This window comes from Montipora capricornis, chromosome 13, assembly GCF_036669925.1.
Source record: "Montipora capricornis isolate CH-2021 chromosome 13, ASM3666992v2, whole genome shotgun sequence".
NCBI lineage: Eukaryota > Metazoa > Cnidaria > Anthozoa > Scleractinia > Acroporidae > Montipora > Montipora capricornis.
Genome location: NC_090895.1, coordinates 39,627,617 through 39,650,116, shown reverse-complemented (window position 1 = coordinate 39,650,116; position 22,500 = coordinate 39,627,617). Strand labels below are relative to the sequence as shown.

Below are 22,500 nucleotides of genomic sequence, written 5' to 3'. Positions count from 1 at the left end.
ACAGTTGTACCATGTTGTAGTTTTACTAATTTTCTTAACAAATACATTTGAAATCACATGCTCAGAGCACTTCTGTCCTATTCTTCAGTGGCAATCAAATTTCTGTGGCTTGCACCAATTTTTTTTTTTTGGCCTTGGGAAGTGGGCATCTGTCAGCTTGTACAGATTTTTTACCCAACTCTCTTTTAGGTGTGTCCTCTTTTAGGTGTATTAGGTGGCAAATGAAATTTAGGGAAATAACATCTTCTCTTGCAAACATTTTGTGGTTGAATAATGATGTTGCTTTTGTATATGTTTTAGTTTTTAGTCATGGGAAATGAAGAGAGTCTTGTTGGATTTCCTGTTAAACAAGTTGTTCCTGCTTTGGTGAGTACTTACTTGTAAAGTATTAATAAATGTGAAAAAAAAACCCACTTGTTTACGGTACATGTATTTGATCAAACATTGAGAAACCCTCAAAAAGACGCTCTGAAGAGTATTTCAGGTCAATCTTCAATCACTATCCAGGTTGCCCTTACCTTCCTGTGAAACTCAAGTTGAATTCAGCAAATTTCGTACTTTTCAAACCAAAGCACCTCTATCTCACTGAAACAAGACTTTCATGAAACTCTGTGAGTGTACATGTGAGACATGTACATGCTGCAAAACAATAAGTTATTACTATTTTTTTTTTTTTTTTGGCGTTAACATAACAGATGATCAAGCTTAGTCAAACCTTAGTACAGTGTTAATTATTGCTGAACTTGTCAGAAGATTGACATTATGTGATAAATGTTTTTTTTTTCTTGCCTTAGGTGAATTTGCTGTCAATGGAGCACAACTTTGACATTGTAAGCACAACATTATTTTTTTGCTATCAAATCAGTATACACTTTGTTAACTTCACTAGCAACCTTAGCAAGAAACAACTTTGCATTATTCTATGAAACACGAGGGATACTGATGCTAGCATTATGCTAGAATATTCTGCTGAGGTCAGCAGTTTCAGCCATCACTGGACTGAACCATCAATAAGGCCCTCAAAAGTGCTACCTTTGTATGTACTAAGTTAAACATGTAGCATTTCTCTATGTATTGTAATTTTATTCCACAGATGAACCATGGTTGTCGTGCACTGACCTATCTTATGGAAGCACTTCCTAGGTCAACCGCTGTGGTTGTAGAAGCAGTTCCCATTTTTATAGAGAAGGTAAAGTTTTGTATTACCTGTGTAGATCAGCCTCTTAAAACATAACCAATCCCATTTCTATTTGGGATGGTTTGTGTTACAGTACTGTTTGTTTGTTACAGTACTGTTTGTATCTTGTAATATAATTATACAAATTATATGAGCAGCAGATCTGTATCACATTTACAAACTTGAGGCAAAGCTGAGAGTTTGTAAATGTGATACAGATCTGCCGTAAATACTGTTTATGACCTATTAAACGTCAGCATTTAAGTGTTGATATACACTACAGTCCCAGACATAATTGTTGGGACACTTCTTGCCCTTCCTTCCCTCTCAATGTTGGTGTGAAAGATTTGGTGACTGAACTGCAATATTAACAACATTGAGAGGGGCAGAGAATACACGACAAGGGAATAGAGGATGTTGGCGTGAAGTGTCCCGACTAATTGTCTGAGATTGAAGGTATTTTTGGTGATTCAAGACATTTTAACAAGGAAAATGGCAAGAAATGTTTATGTAAATGAAGAGAATTCTGTATCGAAAAAACAGTTGATACTTTTTTGCCTGCTCTTCACTCAAAAGATGTTTTTAGACTAACGAGTCATTGTCGATGATCACTTTCACTAAGCTCAGCCAAGAGCTTGTACTTTTCCTGTTTCTTCAGCTGTACATGAAACATGTGCAGCTGTATACATTTTCCTGTGTAAACCACTTCCACATTTTGTACAATATTATTCTTTTGTTGCATGGAATCAGTCAAAGTTTCTTCTAATACATACAGTTGATGTTATTCCTTTTTCGTGTTATGACAAATACCGGTAACACACTGTACCTTTATACTTGAAGACACCTTCTGCACAATAATTATGACAACATACCTGTGATTGATTCAAATACATGTACATATCTGCAAAACTTTACTGTTTAGCTTCAAGTCATTCAGTGCATGGATGTTGCAGAACAAGCATTAACTGCCTTAGCGATGCTGTCCAGAAGACATGGAAAAGCTATTCTTCAAGCTGTAAGTGCTTGTATTCATTTATTACAGATTGCATGTGCATACATGTACATGTATGTTCCAGTAAGTTGCATTTTGCAAAGTTTTATTACTGTATCACCTAAGGAATTGACCCAGTTTACTGTAATTCCTGTAAAAAAAAAGCTTGCATCTCATAATCATGTACGGTAATTCTGAACACATCTCACTATCAGAATGTAAATATATTCCATGTACACTGTAATTTTATTCTTTTGCAGGGTGGCATGTCAGCATGTTTGCTGTATTTGGATTTCTTTTCAATATCTGCTCAGGTACAATAGTCAGCAGCTAAATGCAATCATATTTCACTAGGTAGAAAAGTTTTGCAGTAAGATGTTCTTGGAGTTACTGTACTGTACATGTGCTGTAGTTTAAAATGTTTCAACCAAGTTTGATTTTCATTTTTCTTTGTTTTCTCATCCTAATGTTGTTTGTATTATCAGAGCTGTGATGAGATGAGAAAATTGAAAATAAAACTACCATAGGTAGAAATCAGTAACATTCATTGCACCTTTATAGACATGCACTGTCTAAAGTTCAATTTGATTGTGCTTTGCAAGAGCCAAAAAATTGACAATAAACATAGGAGAAAGTGCATTTTGTTTGAAATGGTTACAAATTTACTGGCTCTTTCATTAATAAAATTATATGGATCCTGAAGTTTCATAAATTTTTTAAGTGCAGTTAATTTTGCTTGCTTCCACGGTTTGTGGATGGAACCTTAAAAGAGAGACACATTCAGTACCAAGTGAATTGAAATCAGGCAATCCCAGTGTGCTACGTGTCTACAGTGTATATATGTTGTTGTTCAATTTTATCCACTGGCTTCAAAAAATTTAAACCAGTTCCAAGTTTTTGAACCAGTCCAAACATTTGGAACCAGTTTAAATTTTTTTGACTGGTTTATTAGTATCAACTGTCTAAAAAGGGGGTGTAGTTAAAAAACAGGGGCTTGGGTTTTGGGAGAGGTCTCAAAAAGAAAGAGATATTTTTTCCCTGCATTACACATGTACTTCTCTTACCCCTCCCTAATCTTCCCCATTGCCTCTATCCTAGCCCACCCTTCCTTTTATAGACATGACTTCCAGGTAGCCCCCTCCTTGAATACTCCTTCTACCCACTCCCTTTACAACACCCCTCACAGACCTTTTCACACTTCCCACTCTCTTATCCACTTGACCACACAAGTATACATACTTCATTAAGAGTTCTACTTAGTTACAGAAAGATGTCCAACTATGTTGAAATGGGTGGTGTTATTTAAAAAAAAAAAATTAACTGGTTTGAAAAAAGGGGACTGGTTCCAAAATTTTGGACTGGTTTAAAAAAATTTTAAACCAGTGGGTAAAACTGAACTACAACATAAAATTAATTATACAACCTGTTCGTCTGCAGTGGGCCTGGAAGTTCAACTTTTTTTGCAAATTTCCTTTTGAAAGCCTGCTCCCCACTAACTGACAGATTCACTGACTAGTCTGTCCCAATATTTAAAGTGTTAATTGGCAATATCTTTGGATTTTTCAGTCAGCATTCTTTTTTTCAACAGAGGTCAGCACTTTCTATTGCTGCTAACTGTTGTCACAGCATTGGTGTTGGGGATTTCCATCTTGTGGCAGATTCTGTTTTGATCTTAAGTGGAAGATTACAACACCAGGTAAGTAAAAACTGCGATGATGAAGTGACATTAGTGTTCTTCTATCCTTAACCCATTGACACCTAAACCGGCCTCAACCGGCCGCGCGCGATGACCCCTGAAATACCTAAACCGGCCTCAACCGGCCGTACAAAATGGCGTCTTGATCGGAGTTGATCTTAGGCCTCTACCCAGTCTCCCTTAGGAAATCTAAATTTTCTGTTGTTATGGAGATTTAGTAGGATAATTGACCAATCATTTGCCGTGTTGTGAGCATATTTTGACAGCTGATAAGAGACCTCACAAGGGCTGGCTTTTTGCCCTTTCGACCGCGCGATCAAATTACGCGGAGACAACAGCCGATGCACACAATTACGCATCAAACGATGAGGATATTCATGCTTTTTTTTTCGGATTCGGAGGATCTAGGGATCTAAGGGATCTTTTATGGTTTTCCTGTAAGAGGAGGGGATACTAGAGACAACAATTTTGATTTAGATGACTTTAAAAGTGACGAAGAAGACGGTGAAAACCAAGCGACCGATGATAAACATGAAGCTCGCTGGAATGATCAGGTCGATAATATTCAAATTCCAGATTTCGTGGCAGCTACTGCTCTTTATTTCGTTTTAGATAATCGTAATGAATTAAATATTTTTCTTAGTTTTCATAGAAGATGATCCATGGGAATTAATGGTAAACGAAACGAGTAGGTATGCCTGTCAAAAACTCTTAAAATCCCCGAGCGCATTGCCCTTTTTTCATCGAGTAAGCCGCGCAGAATTAAAGGCCTTCGTAGCAATTAACGTCATAATGGGCATTGATTAGCTCCCGAATTTAGCTTTATATTGATCAACCGATGGATTTTTTGCAAATAACAAGTTTTTTTTTTCCTAAAACAAATTTGTAATCGAAGGAATTTTCGCCTTCGGTATACCTCGGAAGATCGGTATCCTCAACAAATAAATCAATCCGATCGTGCGTTTATATTCTGCAAATGCGAGAAAACTTCCAGCGATTTTCTCTGTTGTTTTTCTTGTGTTGTGTAAGTTATCTTTCAGTCAAAGTTTTCGAAAGAGCATTTTTGTACACAATTTGACCTTGTTTGTTCTCTCATGAAACATGATAGTGATCAATTAACTAATTAATCTTGCGGTTTTGTGTATTTTGACAAGCAGAAAACACGTGGTGAAATTTTGTTCGGCAGTGGCTTTTTTTCCCTTTTTTTTGCACTTATACCTGCAAGAAAACAAAGCGATTGGAATAAATTTCAAACAATTTTTATCCATTGAGTGGTTAGACTTAACTGTAAATTGCATAAGGCATATTTTGAGTTATAATAAATATTTTTCAAGCGCTTTGTTTAGTTAGCGATCAAAAACTTTCTTGATTGCTTAACGCGCGCTGCTTCGAAAAATTCTACCTTTACATTTTCAGTTGAGCCTTAGGACGTGTTTTGAATCACTTTTTAGCAATATTTTTACATCATCTGGAAGTTCACTGTTTCCTCTTCAAGGTGAACTTAATTCTAGAACTCAGCATCTTGTGTACATTTACTGCGCATATGGTTTATTTTTAACGCTCGCTTTCCAATGCAAAACCTCGAAAATTTCCCAAGTTATCTTGCCCAACAAAACAGCGCACGCGAATGAATCATTGGGTTAAGCAGGTGGCATATACAGTCATGTGGACCAGTGACTAGAGGATAGACTGGAGTTGTATGCAGATGTTCTGAACATGAAGTGCCCCTTTAAGTCTAAGCGCTTGAGCCCTTGCTACCTATTTCCACCAATAGGCAGATTTTTAGGGGTGCAGAGATGACGCAGTGGTGAGAGCACTCATCTCCCACCCTTGTGGCCCGGATTCAATTCCCTGACTCGGCGTCATATGTGGGTTGAGTTTGTTGGTTCTCTATTCTGCACAGAGAGGTTTTTCTCGGGTGCCCCGGGTTCCCCTCTCCTCAAAAACCAACGTTTGACTGAATTGTATTAATAATATTGTTAATGTCCCCAATTAGTGCTTCAGCGCTAGAACGTCTAGACACTTAAATAAAGTCCCTTTCTTTCTTTTTCTTTCTTTCTAGGGAGCTTAAGCAATGACAACGGCAACGGCAACGGCAACAAGAATGTCACAAATTTGCATATTCAATATGCAAATTTGTAACGTTCTTGTGACAGAGCATGCATGTCGTCAGCAAGACAACAATGTGAAATAACCAAATTTGAGGTTTTATCAAGGACGTCGGCACTTGAAGATAAATTTTCATTTGCTCTTCTAAATTAAGCACCGTTCGAACCAGTATCATTCTTGAGGAACTACCACACCCTTGTCAAATTAAAAAGGTTGAAATAGTCAGAGAGCGATTAAAGTAACACAAATTTATATTTTGAGATGACATTCTCATTGCCGTCGCCGTTGTCGTTGCTTAAGCTCCCTAACAAAATAACAGTAAATGTTCCGTTAAGTGTTATTTTTAACCTACTAGGCTAAACGCAGCTGTTTGTCTTTACTAATTCTTGAGGAGCATCATTTGGGGGATACTTTGTGACCTTGCATGTAATTGTCTTTATAATAATGTTTTGATAGAACGCGTACTCTGAATGGTTAAGACAGCGTGCTTTATGAGAGCACGGATGCATAGCTGACACCACTCGTAGGATTTCAAAAATAAAGTTTTCCAATTATTTTATCCGAATACATGTTGAAATTAAACAATTCTTTATTATACAGTGTAAAACAATGAAAGAAGCCTTGCTCTGTTTTGTTCATACAGAACAATGAATGGTCCCAATGCCACAGCAGTTTAATTACCAGCCAGACCAGCCACATTCATTAAGCAGTTTGTTTTCCAATAGTTCAGGTTTTCTTGAGCGAAAACTCAGCTGGATTTTAGTGAACGATTTTCTTTTTGATCCCACTTGACTACGTCTCATGTTTCACCAACACTTCTTTCGTGCTTTATCCACTTTCTGTGTGCTTTACAACAGAACAGATCTCAGGCGAGGCTTCTTTATTTGGAAAATATTCTGAGACACAAGTGATGATGACGTTGAAGAGAAGACCAAGGAAAGACTTTGTTACCCTTATTGAAACCTGTGTGCATCTAATTAGGGGCACTTTCTGGATATACATGTATCTCTCAAGTCAGGTTAAGATTGACTTGAACTCAGCCCACATACAATGTACACTTGCACGGGTGGATGGCATAGATGAAAACCCCTATGCCAGACTCCCCAAAGCATATTGCATGGGGTATTCTCAGATAATAGGGAGCTTAAGCAAGAGCGTTTTTGAGAGGCAGACGGCAACCGGAAGTGAACTGTTTTCCCTTTTTAACCTGTTTTCACGCAACCACATTTACATTGCTAAGTATCTTTTCTCCATTAGAGATCATAATTACAAAAATCTGGGAGACACCACTGTCCTAGCATGCGAAATTTTCTTTTCCGGTTGCCGTCCGCGTTGCAAAAACGCGCGTGCTTAAGCACCCTAATAAGTCACCAATCCAGATAATAACCTCTTACAATGGGGGTTGACATCATTGAACTAACACAAACCACTGTTTATCCTTAGGGAAGTCATACACTATAAGTAGTCAACTTGTAACTTCCTTTTAATTGGATTGTTTGCATGGCATAGTGTATTATAAAATAGGTTCTTATAATTTTTTTCTTGCTCCCAGTTGCACCAATAATATTACTTACTATATACAATAATTATGTTGTACATACAGATGTATGAACTCATTTTTTTTTTATCTTTAGGACAAAAAGTCTGTGGAGAGTTGTTGTGTTGCATTTGCAAGACTTGTGGATAGTTTCCAGTCTAATGAGGTTAGGAAATCTTTTTGTGTGTTTTACCTTCAATAGAAATTCAAAACGAGTTTTCCATCAAAGAAAGAAATAACAGGCCATCATTTTCAGTAACCCTTTTAGTTCCCCATATTAGCCGCTGAAAGAAAGTGAGGCTTGAAGCATCCATGGTTTTTACAAATATTACAGCAGTAATTTGCTTATGGAAATATAAACCAACAACTCCCTATGAAGGTGTTGGCTGTGATTCTTGGCTGTCCTTCCTGCTTCTTGGAAGTTGGTTTCTTAAGCCCTGGTCAAACGGCGCATGATAGTCGATGATAGTTGAAGCTCACGCTTCCGTTTTTTCATACACTATCATCAGTTATCATTCATTTTGAGTGTGTTCAAATTCTTCATGATAGTCAATGATAGTTTTTCTCGTTTGACCATGCATATGATAGTTCATGATAGTTTTTGGTCAGCTGTTTTCCCCGGAAATCGTCAGGCTCGTTTAAAATGGCCGCCAAAAGTTCCTCGCGAGACTCAGCTGCAGCTTCAGAAATTCGTGACAAAGAAAATATTGAAGACCAAGATAAGATAGAGAAGATATCTTCTGAAGAAAGAGTCAACTCGCAAGAATTATTAGAGACACTGCAAAAAAGAAGCGTATCACTAAACGTTCATCGGTCGAGAAGGGCAATGCGGCAAGGTGGAGTAATGACCTGATATTACGTCTAATAGATGAATATGAGGCCCAGCCCTGCCTTTGGGAAGCTAATTTATTGTTCACATTTTTACGCGGAAAGAGCCTGGAACTAGCTGCTCGCGTGACTTTGCTTGCGCAACTGCCAGTGAACTGTCGTCAACTATCACGAACTTCTTTGGCCGTTTGACCATGTGAATGATAGTTGGTGATAGTTGATGATACTCTGGAGAGAATCAACTAACATTGACTATCATGCGTCGTTTGACCTCTAGCATCCTTCCTGCACTATCCTCTATTTCCCAAGATATGTCCAGTAATGCAAGTCATTCAGTGCACACTGATTATCATAAGCATTACAAAGTAGTATCCCCTTAAACTCTGCACCTCAAGTAACGATTGAAAACTGCATTCACCCGAAATTTAAAATGATGTTTTCCCTAACACTTACTGCCGTACCTGTACCTTATTATAAAAGAGAGACGGTAGCCTCGCAGCTCCTACAAGGTCTCACCTGATTGGAGACCACCCTTGAGGTTTAACAAAAGAACAAATAACAGAAACAATGGCCCTTTTGTTTTAGGCCTAGGGTCCATTGTTTCTGTTATTTGTTCTTTTGTTAAACCTCAAGGGTGGTCTCCAATCAGGTGAGACCTTGTAAGAGCTGCGAGGTGACCCAAGAGAGAATGATCCTCACAGTTATCTGGACAATTTAAGCAATTGCTTCTTCTAGACACCTGAAAAATTCAGGTGGTACCTTTCACGGGAACGCATGAGCCCAACAAATTGACCTGCTCTGTGTGGCTTCATAGCTCAGTAGGTCAAGCATTGCACCAACATTGCAGAGGTCATGGTCTTGAATCGTGTTAGAGCCACTTAAATTTTTCAGGTGTCTATAAGAGACAAGAATATCGCTTGAATTGTCCAGATGAGTGTGAAAATCATTTCTCTCTTTCATCTACAGCTGTATAGTCCGCACTTGAAATGTACACATTTCTTTCACTTACCTTATTGTTTGAAATAAAAAGCAAAACATTTTGTCTCGGACACCAAATTATACATGCATTTCATTACAGTATCTGCATTTCTGGACACCAGTGTATACAGTTATAACATGGGTGACAAATTACTCCTTAATTTTGGTGCGAAATTCAGTGTTAATTTATAATTTCACATGTGAAATTACAATGTTGCCATGGCAACTTTCCTACAAAGCCAAAAAGGCGTCCAGGTTTGAAAATAACCTGTGTCTTATGAACGTAATTTGTCACCTGTAATATTAATAGCTAATCAAGTGGTATACCCATGAAATTAGGGAATTAAAGTGACATTTTTCACTTTACTGCAGCATCTGCATAACCCTTGGATAACTCCTTAGAAACTATTGTTGGCATTGTAATAATTCAGAAAGTTGGATTGGTCATGGACATTGTGAAATTTTGTTTTGAAAGTTGATTGTTTCGTTTTATGCTCCAGAAGCACCTTGAGGAACTTGCGTCTCATGGACTTCTCAACAACTTACAGCAGTTGGTAAGTGGTGGTAATAAATATTGTTGCAAACTTCATGTGAACCCAGTTGTTTTTGAGACCCTACGAGTGAAAGGACGCTCCCATGCTGCTTGTCTTCATCTGTGACTGCTGTTTTAAGACCGTTAAGTTTGCTTCTGTCTTTGTGGCTGTTTCAATTTCACAGGAGAGGTCTTGTTGTTTGTTGTTGTTTCATTTCATTTGTGTCTTAGAGCTGTGTCACACATCTGAATTTACCAGTAATCCTAGGAGAGCCTCATTTTCGCCATTTTACTCCTGGGCTTTTGGACAAATTTAAAGCTATCTTTTTGGTCTTTGTACAAGGTCCAAAATTCAACTACACTTCCTGCCTTCTCCCAGTATTTGAGTGGCTGTGAACTCCATAGACCCCTTTCATAATGGCGGACAAATAAAATATTCTTCTGTTTTAATGCTAATAAGCCTTTCTAGCCTTGCTACGACGAGCAAATTTCAATAGAATATTTGTTTCAAGACGAGGGTGGCAGGTCTAATTAATATAAATACAAAAGGAGGTCACCACTTATGAAAGTGGTCTATAGCTTGGTCACAAAGTGTATTTCCACCATAGAGAAAGGGATAAAATTTTGTTTGACTTGTTCATTTCACATTTCTGTAAAGTGGAAATTTTTCAGTGACTAAGTAAAATGGAATAAGTGGAATACATGTACTTGTACATGCACCAGCATATCATTAGTTTGTGTAATAAATTTTGTGTTTTTGTTCCAGCACTCTACATTACCCTTAAATAGTAAATTGTTTTTTTTCCTTTGTTACATGACAAACTTTCCCTTCTGCCTTTGTTCAGCTGATGATGGCTCCACCTGTTATAAGTACAAGCACATTTGTCATGGTGCTACGCATGTTAGGTGTGCTGTGTAACAGCAGTTCAGCTATAGCAGTACAGCTACTGCGGCAAAGTAAGTCAATTCTTGCTTAAGGATGTACTACCAACAAGTTTCTGGAAAAGTACTTGTACCTTCATGATGCCCATTAAAACTAGACAATTAAGCCAGATAACATACAACTCTCTACAATGTCCAATTCCATTGTATTGGTATAAGGTGCAACTCTGTGTTCTGAATTAGGGTCCATTACAGCTTCATCTTAACTATTATTTTCTTATTGTTTTCTTGAAAGTTGCAGTAATGGCTGGCAGTGGTTTTACTAAGTACCAATAGTCAATAAAAATCGTTTGCAACTTCACTCATAAAAGTCTGCCATTTTTTCCCTTACATAGTAAATTGAAGTAATAAAAGACAGATTCTTTCAAACCAAAGATTAATCAGTGACCGACTTCAACTAACTCGTATTCAAATGCCTGGGCTTGGTCCAGACTCACTTCAAGTTCGGGTTGCTTGCAATAATGCATCTTGTATACCCTAGCCTTACTTATAACATAACAAAAGTAAAGCAAAATAATGCTCTGATTTGTCAATTAACATTTACTATTTTGCCCATAGATGAATGCAGAAGTTCATGACCTTGAAGCATTTAACTCTGGTTCAGAGCTGGGGTTTGTTAGTTTAAAGACTTCCTTATTCGTATGTAATGTAGCTCATGCATTTTCCTGCATATTCAGCTTCGATCTTATTTTTTATCCATATTTGGGCATAAAATTGCTTCAGAAAGTTCGTTTGTCAAAGCGATAGAAGAACTAGATAGACTTCGGTAATTGCTTGACATTCTCTGTCTTTGTTACCGGTATTCTTTTGATGCACGATTTTGGAGTTAATACACTTAAAACTTTGAAATGTGTATATCTATAAAAACCGCTTTAAAAACAGCAATAAATTTCGCTGAAAACTCAGCCTTGTCAGGCATGTTCCGTCAGGCATGTTCCGCCATCTTGGATTCAAGAATCCAAGATGGCGGAACATGCCTGATGAGGCTGAGTTTTCAGCGAAATTTATTGCAGTTTTTAAAGCGGTTTTTATAGATGTACACATTTTAAAGTTTTAAGTGTATTAACTCCAAAATCGTGCGTCAAAAGAATAACAAAGACAGAGAATGTCAAGCAATTACTGAGGGCATTAAATTGGTCTCCTAAAATCCCCAGCTTTGTTTCAAGGAAAAGAGTTGCAAGTTACACCCTTCAAGGTCATGTGCTTCTGGTGAATGTTTATGACAAAAACACTGCCATGTACACCAGGGCCCGCTTGTTCAAAAGCCGATTAACGCTAATCCCAGGTTAAAAATTAACCAAGAAGTTTATTTCTCTAATCCCAAATGCTGTTCAATGCTGATATTCAGCAAAGCCTTACATTAGAAGAAGTCAATCTTGAAAAACAAAAATATGCAAAAGAAACTTTCACCAAAAAGTTGAAAACGTGAAACTAAAATTTATGCTAATCCTGGATTAAGTTAATCGGCTTTCGAACAACTGGGCCCAGGAAAATTATTATTTTTCCTCAAACTCCAATAATGACAGGCCACTCTACTGCCAAAAATGCTGACATTTCTTTGCAGCTTATGAAAAAAAAACAGAGTTTTAACCCTTTGGCGGGTATTTTACAAATGTAGAAGAATGACTGCTTCATGGATAATTATGTCTTTACTGTATCTCACTCTAGATGTATCTGACACAATTTTATATTTATTGCTGGGTACAACAGAACCAGGAGAGATAGAGAATGCAGAGGTAAATAAAATTATATTCGCGATGGTAAAGTGATAACTATTCTTGGTTTTCAGTCACGTGATTGACAGCCATTTTTTTCAATGAAAACAAAAAAAACGTTTGTGTAATAATAGAGTTCAATTTCCCTGAGGATCAGGTCGGGACACCAACATGGTGGTTGTGATGTCTTTGGAAACCAAAAATAGTACGTAAACTCAGTTGCTTTGGAAGCAAAGGAGAAGCGTAGCGGAAGAAACAATTTTATATAGGAACTAAACGTCACAAGGTGCATGATTGCCATTTGCACATGCATTATGACCTACATGTATCAATGCATGTATGATGTAATGCAACATGGTGCTGAAAAATTTTGCCAAAGCTTACCCTATGCACAGGATACCCAAGAATAGAAATTGCATTCTCCTAATGTCGAACGCAATTACTTGATACAGAATTTTAAAAAAAACTCTTGCAACATGATGAGATCCTTGCACATAGCTGGACAATTTAAGCAATTGCTTCTTATAGACGTGAAAAATTCAGCGCTCTCCATGGATTCAAACCCATCACCTCTGCAATGCCAGTGCAGTGCTCTCCTAACTGAGCTATGAAGCCACTCCGTTGGGAGCAAGTCCAACTAAGTCAGAGGATTGCTTATCCATTAGGAGTAACCATTGACTTTTAGATTGTGTATTTTTGTCGGGTTTCCTTCCTTACATGTACATCTTCTTTGTGTATCTTTTGGTGTTTTCCTTCACAAAATAAAGATATCTATTTGGAGAAATGTAAAGCAAGTTGCCATGGACGTACCGTATGTAAACCAGTTGTTCAATAATCTCTATATTTTTTCTTTCCATAGCTTCTATCAAGAAGTCCACAGGAATTTTTTGAAATTACTTGTTTTATCAGGTTTGTTTTTTGTAAAATGATACATGTTCCTTTCCTAAAGATTTAAGAAAGTTAGTGCCAATATTAATTGAACACTTTGAACAACTCGACCCTTCAATATTAATAATTATTGAACACTTTGAACAATTCAACCCTTGTGTAACCAAAATCTAGAATCTTTATTTTGGTAAAAGATACAGCCTGGCTTGTTGCAAACTATGCAATAAGCATTGAATTATGTATAGTCCTTTTATTTGTCACGTGGTTATGCTTTCTTCCTCCAGGTGGTTTCACTGACTTTTTTTGTTTGAGCACTCATAAACTTGAAGAGAGGGGTTCTGTAGCATCAAAACCTCACTTCAACATTGCACTCTGCTGGCACGTGGCTGCCTGTAATTTTATTAGCGACTACCAGTGACAAAATTGAGACATTCATAGATATTAATTCGAGCATTTAGTAAATGCTTTTTATCAAAGGAGGCATCCTTCCTTTCCTTAAAGTGCCACTATGACCAAAAAAACAATTATTATTAATTTCTTTGGATTTAAAAACTATGTCAACTAAACACTAAGTGACCCAAGTTTTAAGGTCTGATTTTAAAAAGACACCTGTTTATTTTAAGTGGATTCTTATTTGTTGGTCCGCCATTACTAACTTTAAAGTCTTGAGAGAGCTGGGTCAAGGAGAAAATGACGCCAAAGACTCACTGGTTTAAGAATGCAATGCGTGTGTACGTGGCTGAATTAATATGCAGCACAGGAGTTTTGGACTTTCAGATTTTGAAACTTGTGTTTTGCATATATAATAAGTTGTGTTAACACGCTGAAACTTTAAGCTAGACTAGTAAGTAAATGGTGTCACTTTCCCTAGATCCAACCCTCTGAGGTCGAATCAGTCAGTTTTGAACATGACTAATGGTGGACCGTGAAATTCAAACCTTACATTTGGATAAAAATCAAAGCTCAAAATTTTGCCAGTTGAAGGGAAAAAGAAGATGATTTTTTGATCATAGTAGGACTTTAATGGCAAAAAAGTGTTTTCTCACAATCCTGATTTTTCAATGTTAAAACATGCTTCTGATCACGGTCACTGACAAAATGGTTGCAACATTGAAAAGGGGGTGGGGAATGGAATGGAATGGAATGTCAGGACTGGAAATTCCCTGGTTTTAGGTCTTTCAAGACAAATCAAATTAAATGTTTATTTAGTTCATTATAAAATAAAATAATTCATCTACATCATATTATTTTTTAATTAAATTAATAATATAACGATAATCCAGATTCTCTTAATAGTAAAGTGCGAGGTGGGAAGCTACAGTAAGTGTTAACCAGTTGGTTTTCTTCTATCCAAGTGGCCAATCTCTTTATTTTTGAATAAGAAGTTTGTTTTATTTCCAACAGTGAACTGCTACCAAAATTGCCTTCAGATGGTAAGATTTTGTAACATGTTTTCTTTTATCTGCTTGTAAGCAATAAGTAAAAATTGGATTGGGAAATCTCTGTGGATAAACAATGACGAGCTGATATGCTGGGCAATAATAGTCTAATGAGTATTCTTTATCAAAATTACAGGTTGTAATTATTGTGTAATTTAGTGACACAGTATGCCTCAAAAGTGTCCCCTTTCTCTCTCCCTTAACTTTTAAGCATTTTAGCTGACAGTTCTGATGTACAAGTGATGAATGTCACACTGTGTCTCCGAAACTAAGCCCTTCAAGCAAACATCAACGTTCATCATAACCCTGACCTAAAAATAACATTAATGATACGTGTAGATGTATGTAGAGCTCTCTAACCTTGTTCAGTTGTTGTGACAGGGCAGATCTGGGGGAAGGATGCAGGGGGTTTACACCACCCTCCCCCTCCCCCTCCCCCTCTGAGATGACCTGCAGCTTTCTAATACAACTGGTATTCTGCCCAAAAAAAAAACGTAACCAGAACTTTTACGGCTACGCCATTCCTTAGTGTTGCACCCCCTCCTCAGAAAAATCTTGGATCCACCCCTGTGTAAATAGCTGCATGTAGTTTGTGTTTAGAATGTGACCTGAATACCATGTTTCTGTGGGCTGCTGCCATCTTGCATCAGATGTATGAATCAATTTTTCAATCACCTTTGACCACATAAACTCTGACATCTTTTTTAAATGTGTCTTTCTTAGCTGTTTATTCTTTTTACTCTTGTAGTCAAATCTTAAAGCGGCCAATGCATGGTAACTGAGATTCAGTCAACGAGAGATAAAGTTAGAAATGAATTATCCCGGGGTCAATTTTCTTGTTGGTAAAACCAAATGAGCAAAGTGCTTTGTTGTTGAGCTTACCCACTCCATATCTGTCGCAGGTATTTTCGAAGTGGATGCTTTGCTATTTAAACCACAACACAAAGCTGAACAAGGCCTCTGGCAATGGAGAGATGACCGAGGGCTGTGGCACACATACTCATGGATAGACAGCAAGATTATTGAAGCTGCTTATCAAGGCGGAGAAGACGAATTGACGCTCACAACACTGGGAAGGACGTACACTGTTGACTTCAACAGTATGCAACAGGTGCAATGACGAATTACAACATACTATGTACAATGTTTTTACAATGGTAGTACATTATCGTTGAGTCTTGTTCGTTTGGCAGTGGGACATGATTTTTAAGATATTCTGTGTCAGGCATTCTGAAATATGTTCAAGTTGAAGTCACATAACTTTTTCGACCTCTACTAAGTTGCCCTTCCTCCAGCCATGCACAAATCCCTCTGTCAATTTGTTGTTTACATGTATATTTAAAACCTGAAATTTGGTGGTTTAAAACCAGTTGATGAAATAACATCACCTCCGTAAGAAAGTTTTATGAGCCAATGTTCGAGCTTTAAACCCCATACAAACGGATGCAACAACTCCCAGCAATGGAGTTGTTGGTTCTGCAGATGTTGGATAGTGTTGGCAGTTGTGTGCAGATGAATGCAGCAACTCCCAACAATGTAAGGACGTGCATTTTGTTATGGGAAGGATACGACCTAGTCGACTTTGTAAACTTACAAAATTTGCGTGCCATCTTGTTTTCAACATGTTAATGCGTTGCTGTCTCCGTGGAGACCATATCTATTGCGCATGCGTTTGGCCCAACAATGTTGGAAGAGCTGTGCAAACGAATCCAACATAGTTGCGTTACACTTTGGAGTTGTTGGGTGCGTTTGCTCTGTTGGCAGAAAACCATTTTGGGTTTGGTTGGTTCATAAATCTTCTCAACCGTAATGACTGAAAGCGATGGGGAGCATGCGCTGTCCGTTTTTGGTCCATTGTGGCTCCAGTTGCTGATGACAATGGCAATTAGGGGAAATCTGGTAATGACTGTTCCCATACATGAGCATGTTTCCATGACAAAATGGTTGGAAAAGAGTGCTTGAGGTCATGAAATTGTAACTTAAACATTTAATGTAACATGACTCATACTTTTCTTTTTGTAGACAAATGAGGACACTGGCACGTCGAGACAAATTCAACGCTGCCCTGGCGGTAGCGAAACTTCTACCTCTTCCTCAAACACAGATGAAGCTAAACCTACAGGCAGGGATGAACGTGAGGTGATTTTATCGCAAGAAACCGAACTGGCTTCTTCATACACTTGTGGGATGTTTTCAGCTTTGTACAAGATTTTTAGTTCTTCAGTTGGACCAGCTGTTCGACATAAATGCGTAAATGCTATTCTTCGAGTACTGTGCCATGCCCCTCCGGATTTATTGGGCGTGGTCCTTAAAAGACATCCGATCTCCAGCTTGATTGGGGGAATGCTTCAGTCTAGCGACTTAAGAGTGATAACCAATGCCCTTCAAATGGCAGACATTGTAATGCAAAAGCTGCCAGATGTTTATCATGTTTCTTTTCGACGAGAAGGCGTCATGCACAAAGTTAGAGACTTAGCAAACGGGCAGTTAGCAATTAAACCGAGTGTGCCAGAAAAGAACTGTTCATCAGAGAATCTGGCAAATAGCAACCACGAAGTTGAAATCCCAGCACAAAGAGTAGCAGAGGCGTCATCTTCAATACCCGTAACGAGGTAAGACTACTTAAAATATCAGCTTTTTTTTCTCCAAATGGATATTTCGAATGTGCATGCGTAACATACCATCAGCAGATTTTTGTTCTTAAACAGGGCAGTTTCAAGGTAGTTTAACTGTTTTTCGGTAAAAAAACGGGACACATCTCGTAACCTAGCCGAATCACTAAACACTCAGCGCAGTTAGTAGGGTCATTTCCGTTTAGTAGATGGAACTGATCACTGGAACCGACCAGGCTTGTGTGTTGTTTCATTTACTAATTTTAAAGCAACATTGCACAAAGATAGCCTGGTGTATTGGCCTCAAACTTCAGAGAAATCCAAAATTTTGGGCTGTATTCTTGGCTAATGGTGATGTAATAATGAACTCATGTAGACAAATTCCTTCACTTAGATGGAAGGAAATTCGACACAAATGCTGTTTTCCTTTCAAAGAGAATGAATTCAAAAAGCGCTGATTATTTCCACCTGAACACCTGAGCATACACGTACTTTGACCGATTTAGGTTTACTCAAACAGACTTGTTTTCAAGTGTGAGCCGTCTCAATTTTCGTTATCTTTGACTTGGTTACTGCAGGAGGTTAGGGGAGGTGTTAAGAAGAAAGCGATATTCAAAACGACCCAGCCGAGGCAAGGCTGCCAGCGTTCCTGGTACTTCAGATGCATATGTGGAAGTCAATAGTCAGACGATTGGCATACCATCATCATCGTCGGCAAAGACTTTGTTTCACGAAAGTCGAGCCTCATTTTTGGCCTCTCAGTCTTCGTCCAGATCGGGTTGCAGATCGTCAGGGACTGCAGAACGACCAGCTAAAGTAAGAAACAAGTTAATTTGTTATATACCTAGACTTTCACTCAACAAAATGAGCACTGTGATTGGATGATTCTTGATCAAATTCAAATGGATCCCGACCGGGATACAACTCCGCAGTTGTTTCCCACGCCGGATGTTTTGCTGCGATTGTTGAAGGCAAATCACTTAATGGCTGGTCCCTCGGCAAACTAGTTAGTTTTGTTTTCCCTCGAGACCTGATATTTCTCTCAACTTCGTCTTGGAAAAAGTCAGGACTCTCGGGAAAACAAAACTGTTTCCTTCAGGACTATATATTAAATGTATAGTAACTCCTCTGTGAAAGATTGCATGAGATATGTTTAGGATAGCAAGGTGTTTAGCATAGCAAGGAGTAAACTGTTTTTTTCCATTCATTCTTTGTTAGAATTAGTAAACAGAGGAATACTCTTCCCAAAGAGAAAGTAGATGAACAGGATTTAGCATTTTTCAAATCAAACTTGAAAAGTTTTGTAAAATTTTGTAAATTTCTAGCCAATTCTTAATAATTCTTAGATTTTAAATTGTATTATAACTTCCTCTTATTTTACATAGGGAGCGTCCTTGATAAGGATAACCTCTGACGTTTCCTTTTAAGTATCTTTTACATAATAAAACATAATTTGATATTTGATAATGGGGTGACGTTTATGAAAACGTCAGAAAGTGTTCCGTAATAAACCCTTCTTTTCAACTTACCTTCTCATGTCCGAAAAAACGCAGTTATGAAGGCTAACCCTCCGTTTTAAGTAGACATGAACCCTGATCCTAACAGTAACCAAATACTCACCCCAACTCAAAATTTAATTTAAGGCTATCGTTTTAAATAGGTTGTTTATGTTTAGAATTTATGCTCTAGCCCTACTCGAAATGTGAAATTCTTCAAGAAACACTAATGAGCAAATACAAGCAGAAGGCGTCTACAAAAAGAAGAGGGATTTTCTCAATGTGCCTTTTTAAGTGTATTTCCATGTATTTCCATTCTCACTTGTTTTTTGTCTCCTTGGTCTATTTACACTGGAAAAAAATTCCCTGCGGGTAGGGGAGCAAAAGATAACGGAGGGCGTCCTTTTGTTGGGAGGGGGGGGTGTGAACTCCCATATATCTTAGGGCAGAGATGATTGTCGGAAATTTTCAAGAATACCCCTAAAAGATACCAGCTAAAAATGAACAAATTTATGATTTTAAAGCATTTTTAATAGTTCCAGACACGTCAACTTCAAATACCTTCTGCTTGAAAAGTTTAAAAAGCATCGTCATAATTCTCAGATCTATTAATTTCAAGAACAGTAAAGATACCATAAAAGATACCAGCCTCAACTTTGGTGGCCCAAAAAACTTTTATACATGTACACCCTAAAAGATACCCGATCCCTGATTTTGACCCCTTAAAGATACTACAATCATCCCACCCGTTGCCAACTGGAGTACTTCCCCCCCTGGTTCTTTTGTTTTTGTCTGAGCTCATGTTTCTTGTGTCACAGGATTAATGAACAGATACCGCTTGTACGGTATTTACTGTTGATTGGTGAGATTTTAGAAGCCTGTAGAGAGAACCAAGGGTAGACTTGACCTTTCTGATATAAACTAATGGATTCTTAGTGGCTGATTCAAACTTTCTGTAACTAACATACCATATGTTGTTTTGTTTGTTTTGTCTTTAGTTGGAAGCTTCAAGTGGAAGCGGAACTACTGAAAATCGTGACAAAATCTTGAAATGGATAAAAGACCAAGGTATTCGACAAAAACAACCATATATGCCTCAACGAGTTGTGCTTTCTTGGTCAGGCCTTGTTGTGGACGGGGGCCTCTCTCGTTGCCCATATTTAAACGAGTCGGTACTTCTACCGATCTCGAATGTGGCCCTGTATTCTGTAATTTCTCCAAACATTCTTTCCCTAAATTAATCCTGATCCTTAATTTATTACAGCAACAAAGTTCTGTTCGGAGTACTTCGACCAACAGAAGGGAGACTCGCATCCAGCACTCAGCGTTCTAAGGCAGCTTAAGAGTGCTTCAGAGCAACTTACTTTAGATGTGAGTATTCTCTGTGACAATTGATCAATTTCAAATTGTCCCAAAAGAAACAGGTTTGACCAATCACAGCAGGTGCGGAATTTCAACCAATCACAAAGCAAAACAACCTCATGCAGGTGACACGGAGCATGGGAAAACGTGTGTGAACTTTGCTTTTGTTTGCATGATTATGGAATTGTTACCCATCAACTTAAAGCCACTATTTTCCTGTGATGTAAAACATAAATTTCACATAGTGGAACTAGGGACGATTTTCTAAGGGGAAGGTCACAGCATCCATTACCTCAAAAAAACCCTTTTCCGCTCAATAATTCTTTGCACTTGTCTAAGACTAATTCTTAAGTTTATGTAACTCTCTCCTTCAAAGTCACTGTTTTGGAGGTTCCATAAAGTGGGACAACTAGTTGTAATTTGATCTACGACCACGCAAGGACGAGGAGTGGGTTTAATGCCAGGTTGACGTCACAGACTGCTTTTCATTGTAATAGTTCTTTGAAATCATCAATGCAAATTAACCCTTTCAGCCCCGTGGGGTTCCCCATTGACGAGTAAAATCGTCTGGCGTTAGACAGAGTAAAATCTATAAGTGGCGCTATTGGGAGTTAAAGGGTTAATTTGTGAGGTCAGCCCGGTATCGAACCCATTCCCCTTAATTGGTCGGTCATGGATAAAATTGTGACCTCTTTTCCCATTTTTTAAAGCGAATAAAAAAGCGACTTTTCGATAAAAAGGTTCTGAAAACAACACAATATATTTGGGACTACTTCCAAGAACAAATATAAATGAAGTGGAAAAGACTGTTGAGGTGATAGGCACTTTCAGCAGTTGAGAGAATTTTTTTGCTGTCGGAGAGCTTATTCCAAAAGCCTTAGTGGACCTGACCTGAGAATTTTCTTTTAAACTGAGGTTTCCTCTATGTCCACTATCGTGTATTGGTAAAAGTTTTTCCAACACGAACCGATGCGACACAACACTTGGGGTTAAAATTCTCCTTAAATGTTGAGAGGTTAAGTCTGAGGTTACGATTTAACAAGCGTTGGCATCCAGTGTTTGGCCTTGAGAGCTTACTTGTGTTTCGTCTTCGTTTTGCAGAAAGAAATGTTTGTTCCGGCCCTTAAGGTAACCTTTTAAACATGATTGTTCTCTTAAACTCGATGAATTTTGTTGTTAACCTAAACTGTAAGTCGGAAGAAACAAGACACTGAGTTGCTCCGAATTGTGTTCTGTAGGACATATCCGATGTGCTGACTAATGAAGACAACAGCGCTTGTGCGTTTGAAATACTCCACAGTGGGATCGTACCAAATATCCTCAGGTGATTTAAACAATATGCAAAAGTCAGATATTTGAATTCCCTGCTAGTAGAGGACCCTTTTCTTTTTCCGTTCGCTGGGCTGACGAGTATGGGAAAAGAGACCTCTGCCATCGTCGAAACTCACTGCGTTGAGCATGCGCGGCGGTTACTTAGCGACCAAATCCTCATGTGTTACTTCATGTTGTGTGGGATCACTTAACAACAGCGGAATTACTGTAAAGGAATGCACGAGACACCGCGGGCTCAAGTCACGGTCAGCAAACATATCATGGGACATGCGGTTTTAAGAGTGCCGTCCAAGGTTGTGGATGATGTTTGGATCAAAAAGAGTTTCAACCCATGGCGGAGTTCTCTTTTCTGAAACACTCGTCAGCCCAGCGAACGCAAAAGAAAACAGACCCCTGTTAGCAGAGAAATATGTGACCCACGATATGAAGCATATGCAAAGAAGCCTAGAAAGACTAAAGGGATTCAGGGCAGGTATGTGACTTTAACCCATAACCATGTAATTGTGCTGCACGACTTGACTTTCTGAGATGTCATGCCACTTAGGATCTGGTCATTTACAGTTGTGTGCTTGGTTACCTGGCCTTTGAATGAAAGTGAAGCTGGAGTTGACCTTGCTTGATAGAAACCTCACTGCTTTTCGTATGTAAATTCCTACTTATTGGCATGAGAACAGCATCATTAACGCCAGAAAAGCAGTGGGGTTTGTATCAAAGCAAGGTCAACTCCAGCCTCACTTTCATTCAAAGGACGGGTTACTAAGCACACAACTGTAAAATGGTCCAATGCCAGTTTGTTTTATATCCCGTAAGAGGTCTTACCGCAGTTTACTAGTTCATAAAAAATGTATCTGGCTTTCGTTCATTAT

The 22,500-nt window shown here is 38.2% G+C and overlaps 1 protein-coding gene across 3 annotated transcripts in view; it reads left to right on the top strand.

Moving 5' to 3' along the window:
• LOC138030075 (E3 ubiquitin-protein ligase TRIP12-like) overlaps positions 1-22,500 on the top strand; it is a 64,951-nt gene that overhangs the window by 20,399 nt on the left and 22,052 nt on the right. For all 3 annotated transcript variants that reach the window (XM_068877929.1, XM_068877930.1, XM_068877928.1), the window contains exons 13-31: positions 301-366; positions 795-830; positions 1,094-1,189; positions 2,100-2,192; positions 2,429-2,482; positions 3,757-3,864; positions 7,608-7,676; positions 9,817-9,870; positions 10,694-10,805; positions 12,459-12,526; positions 13,365-13,414; positions 14,798-14,826; positions 15,735-15,943; positions 16,855-17,444; positions 18,023-18,260; positions 19,939-20,008; positions 20,205-20,311; positions 21,404-21,430; positions 21,541-21,626. In XM_068877929.1, the coding sequence (XP_068734030.1) occupies positions 301-366; positions 795-830; positions 1,094-1,189; positions 2,100-2,192; positions 2,429-2,482; positions 3,757-3,864; positions 7,608-7,676; positions 9,817-9,870; positions 10,694-10,805; positions 12,459-12,526; positions 13,365-13,414; positions 14,798-14,826; positions 15,735-15,943; positions 16,855-17,444; positions 18,023-18,260; positions 19,939-20,008; positions 20,205-20,311; positions 21,404-21,430; positions 21,541-21,626 (2,162 nt within the window). The remainder of the gene's footprint in view (positions 1-300; positions 367-794; positions 831-1,093; positions 1,190-2,099; positions 2,193-2,428; positions 2,483-3,756; positions 3,865-7,607; positions 7,677-9,816; positions 9,871-10,693; positions 10,806-12,458; positions 12,527-13,364; positions 13,415-14,797; positions 14,827-15,734; positions 15,944-16,854; positions 17,445-18,022; positions 18,261-19,938; positions 20,009-20,204; positions 20,312-21,403; positions 21,431-21,540; positions 21,627-22,500) is intronic.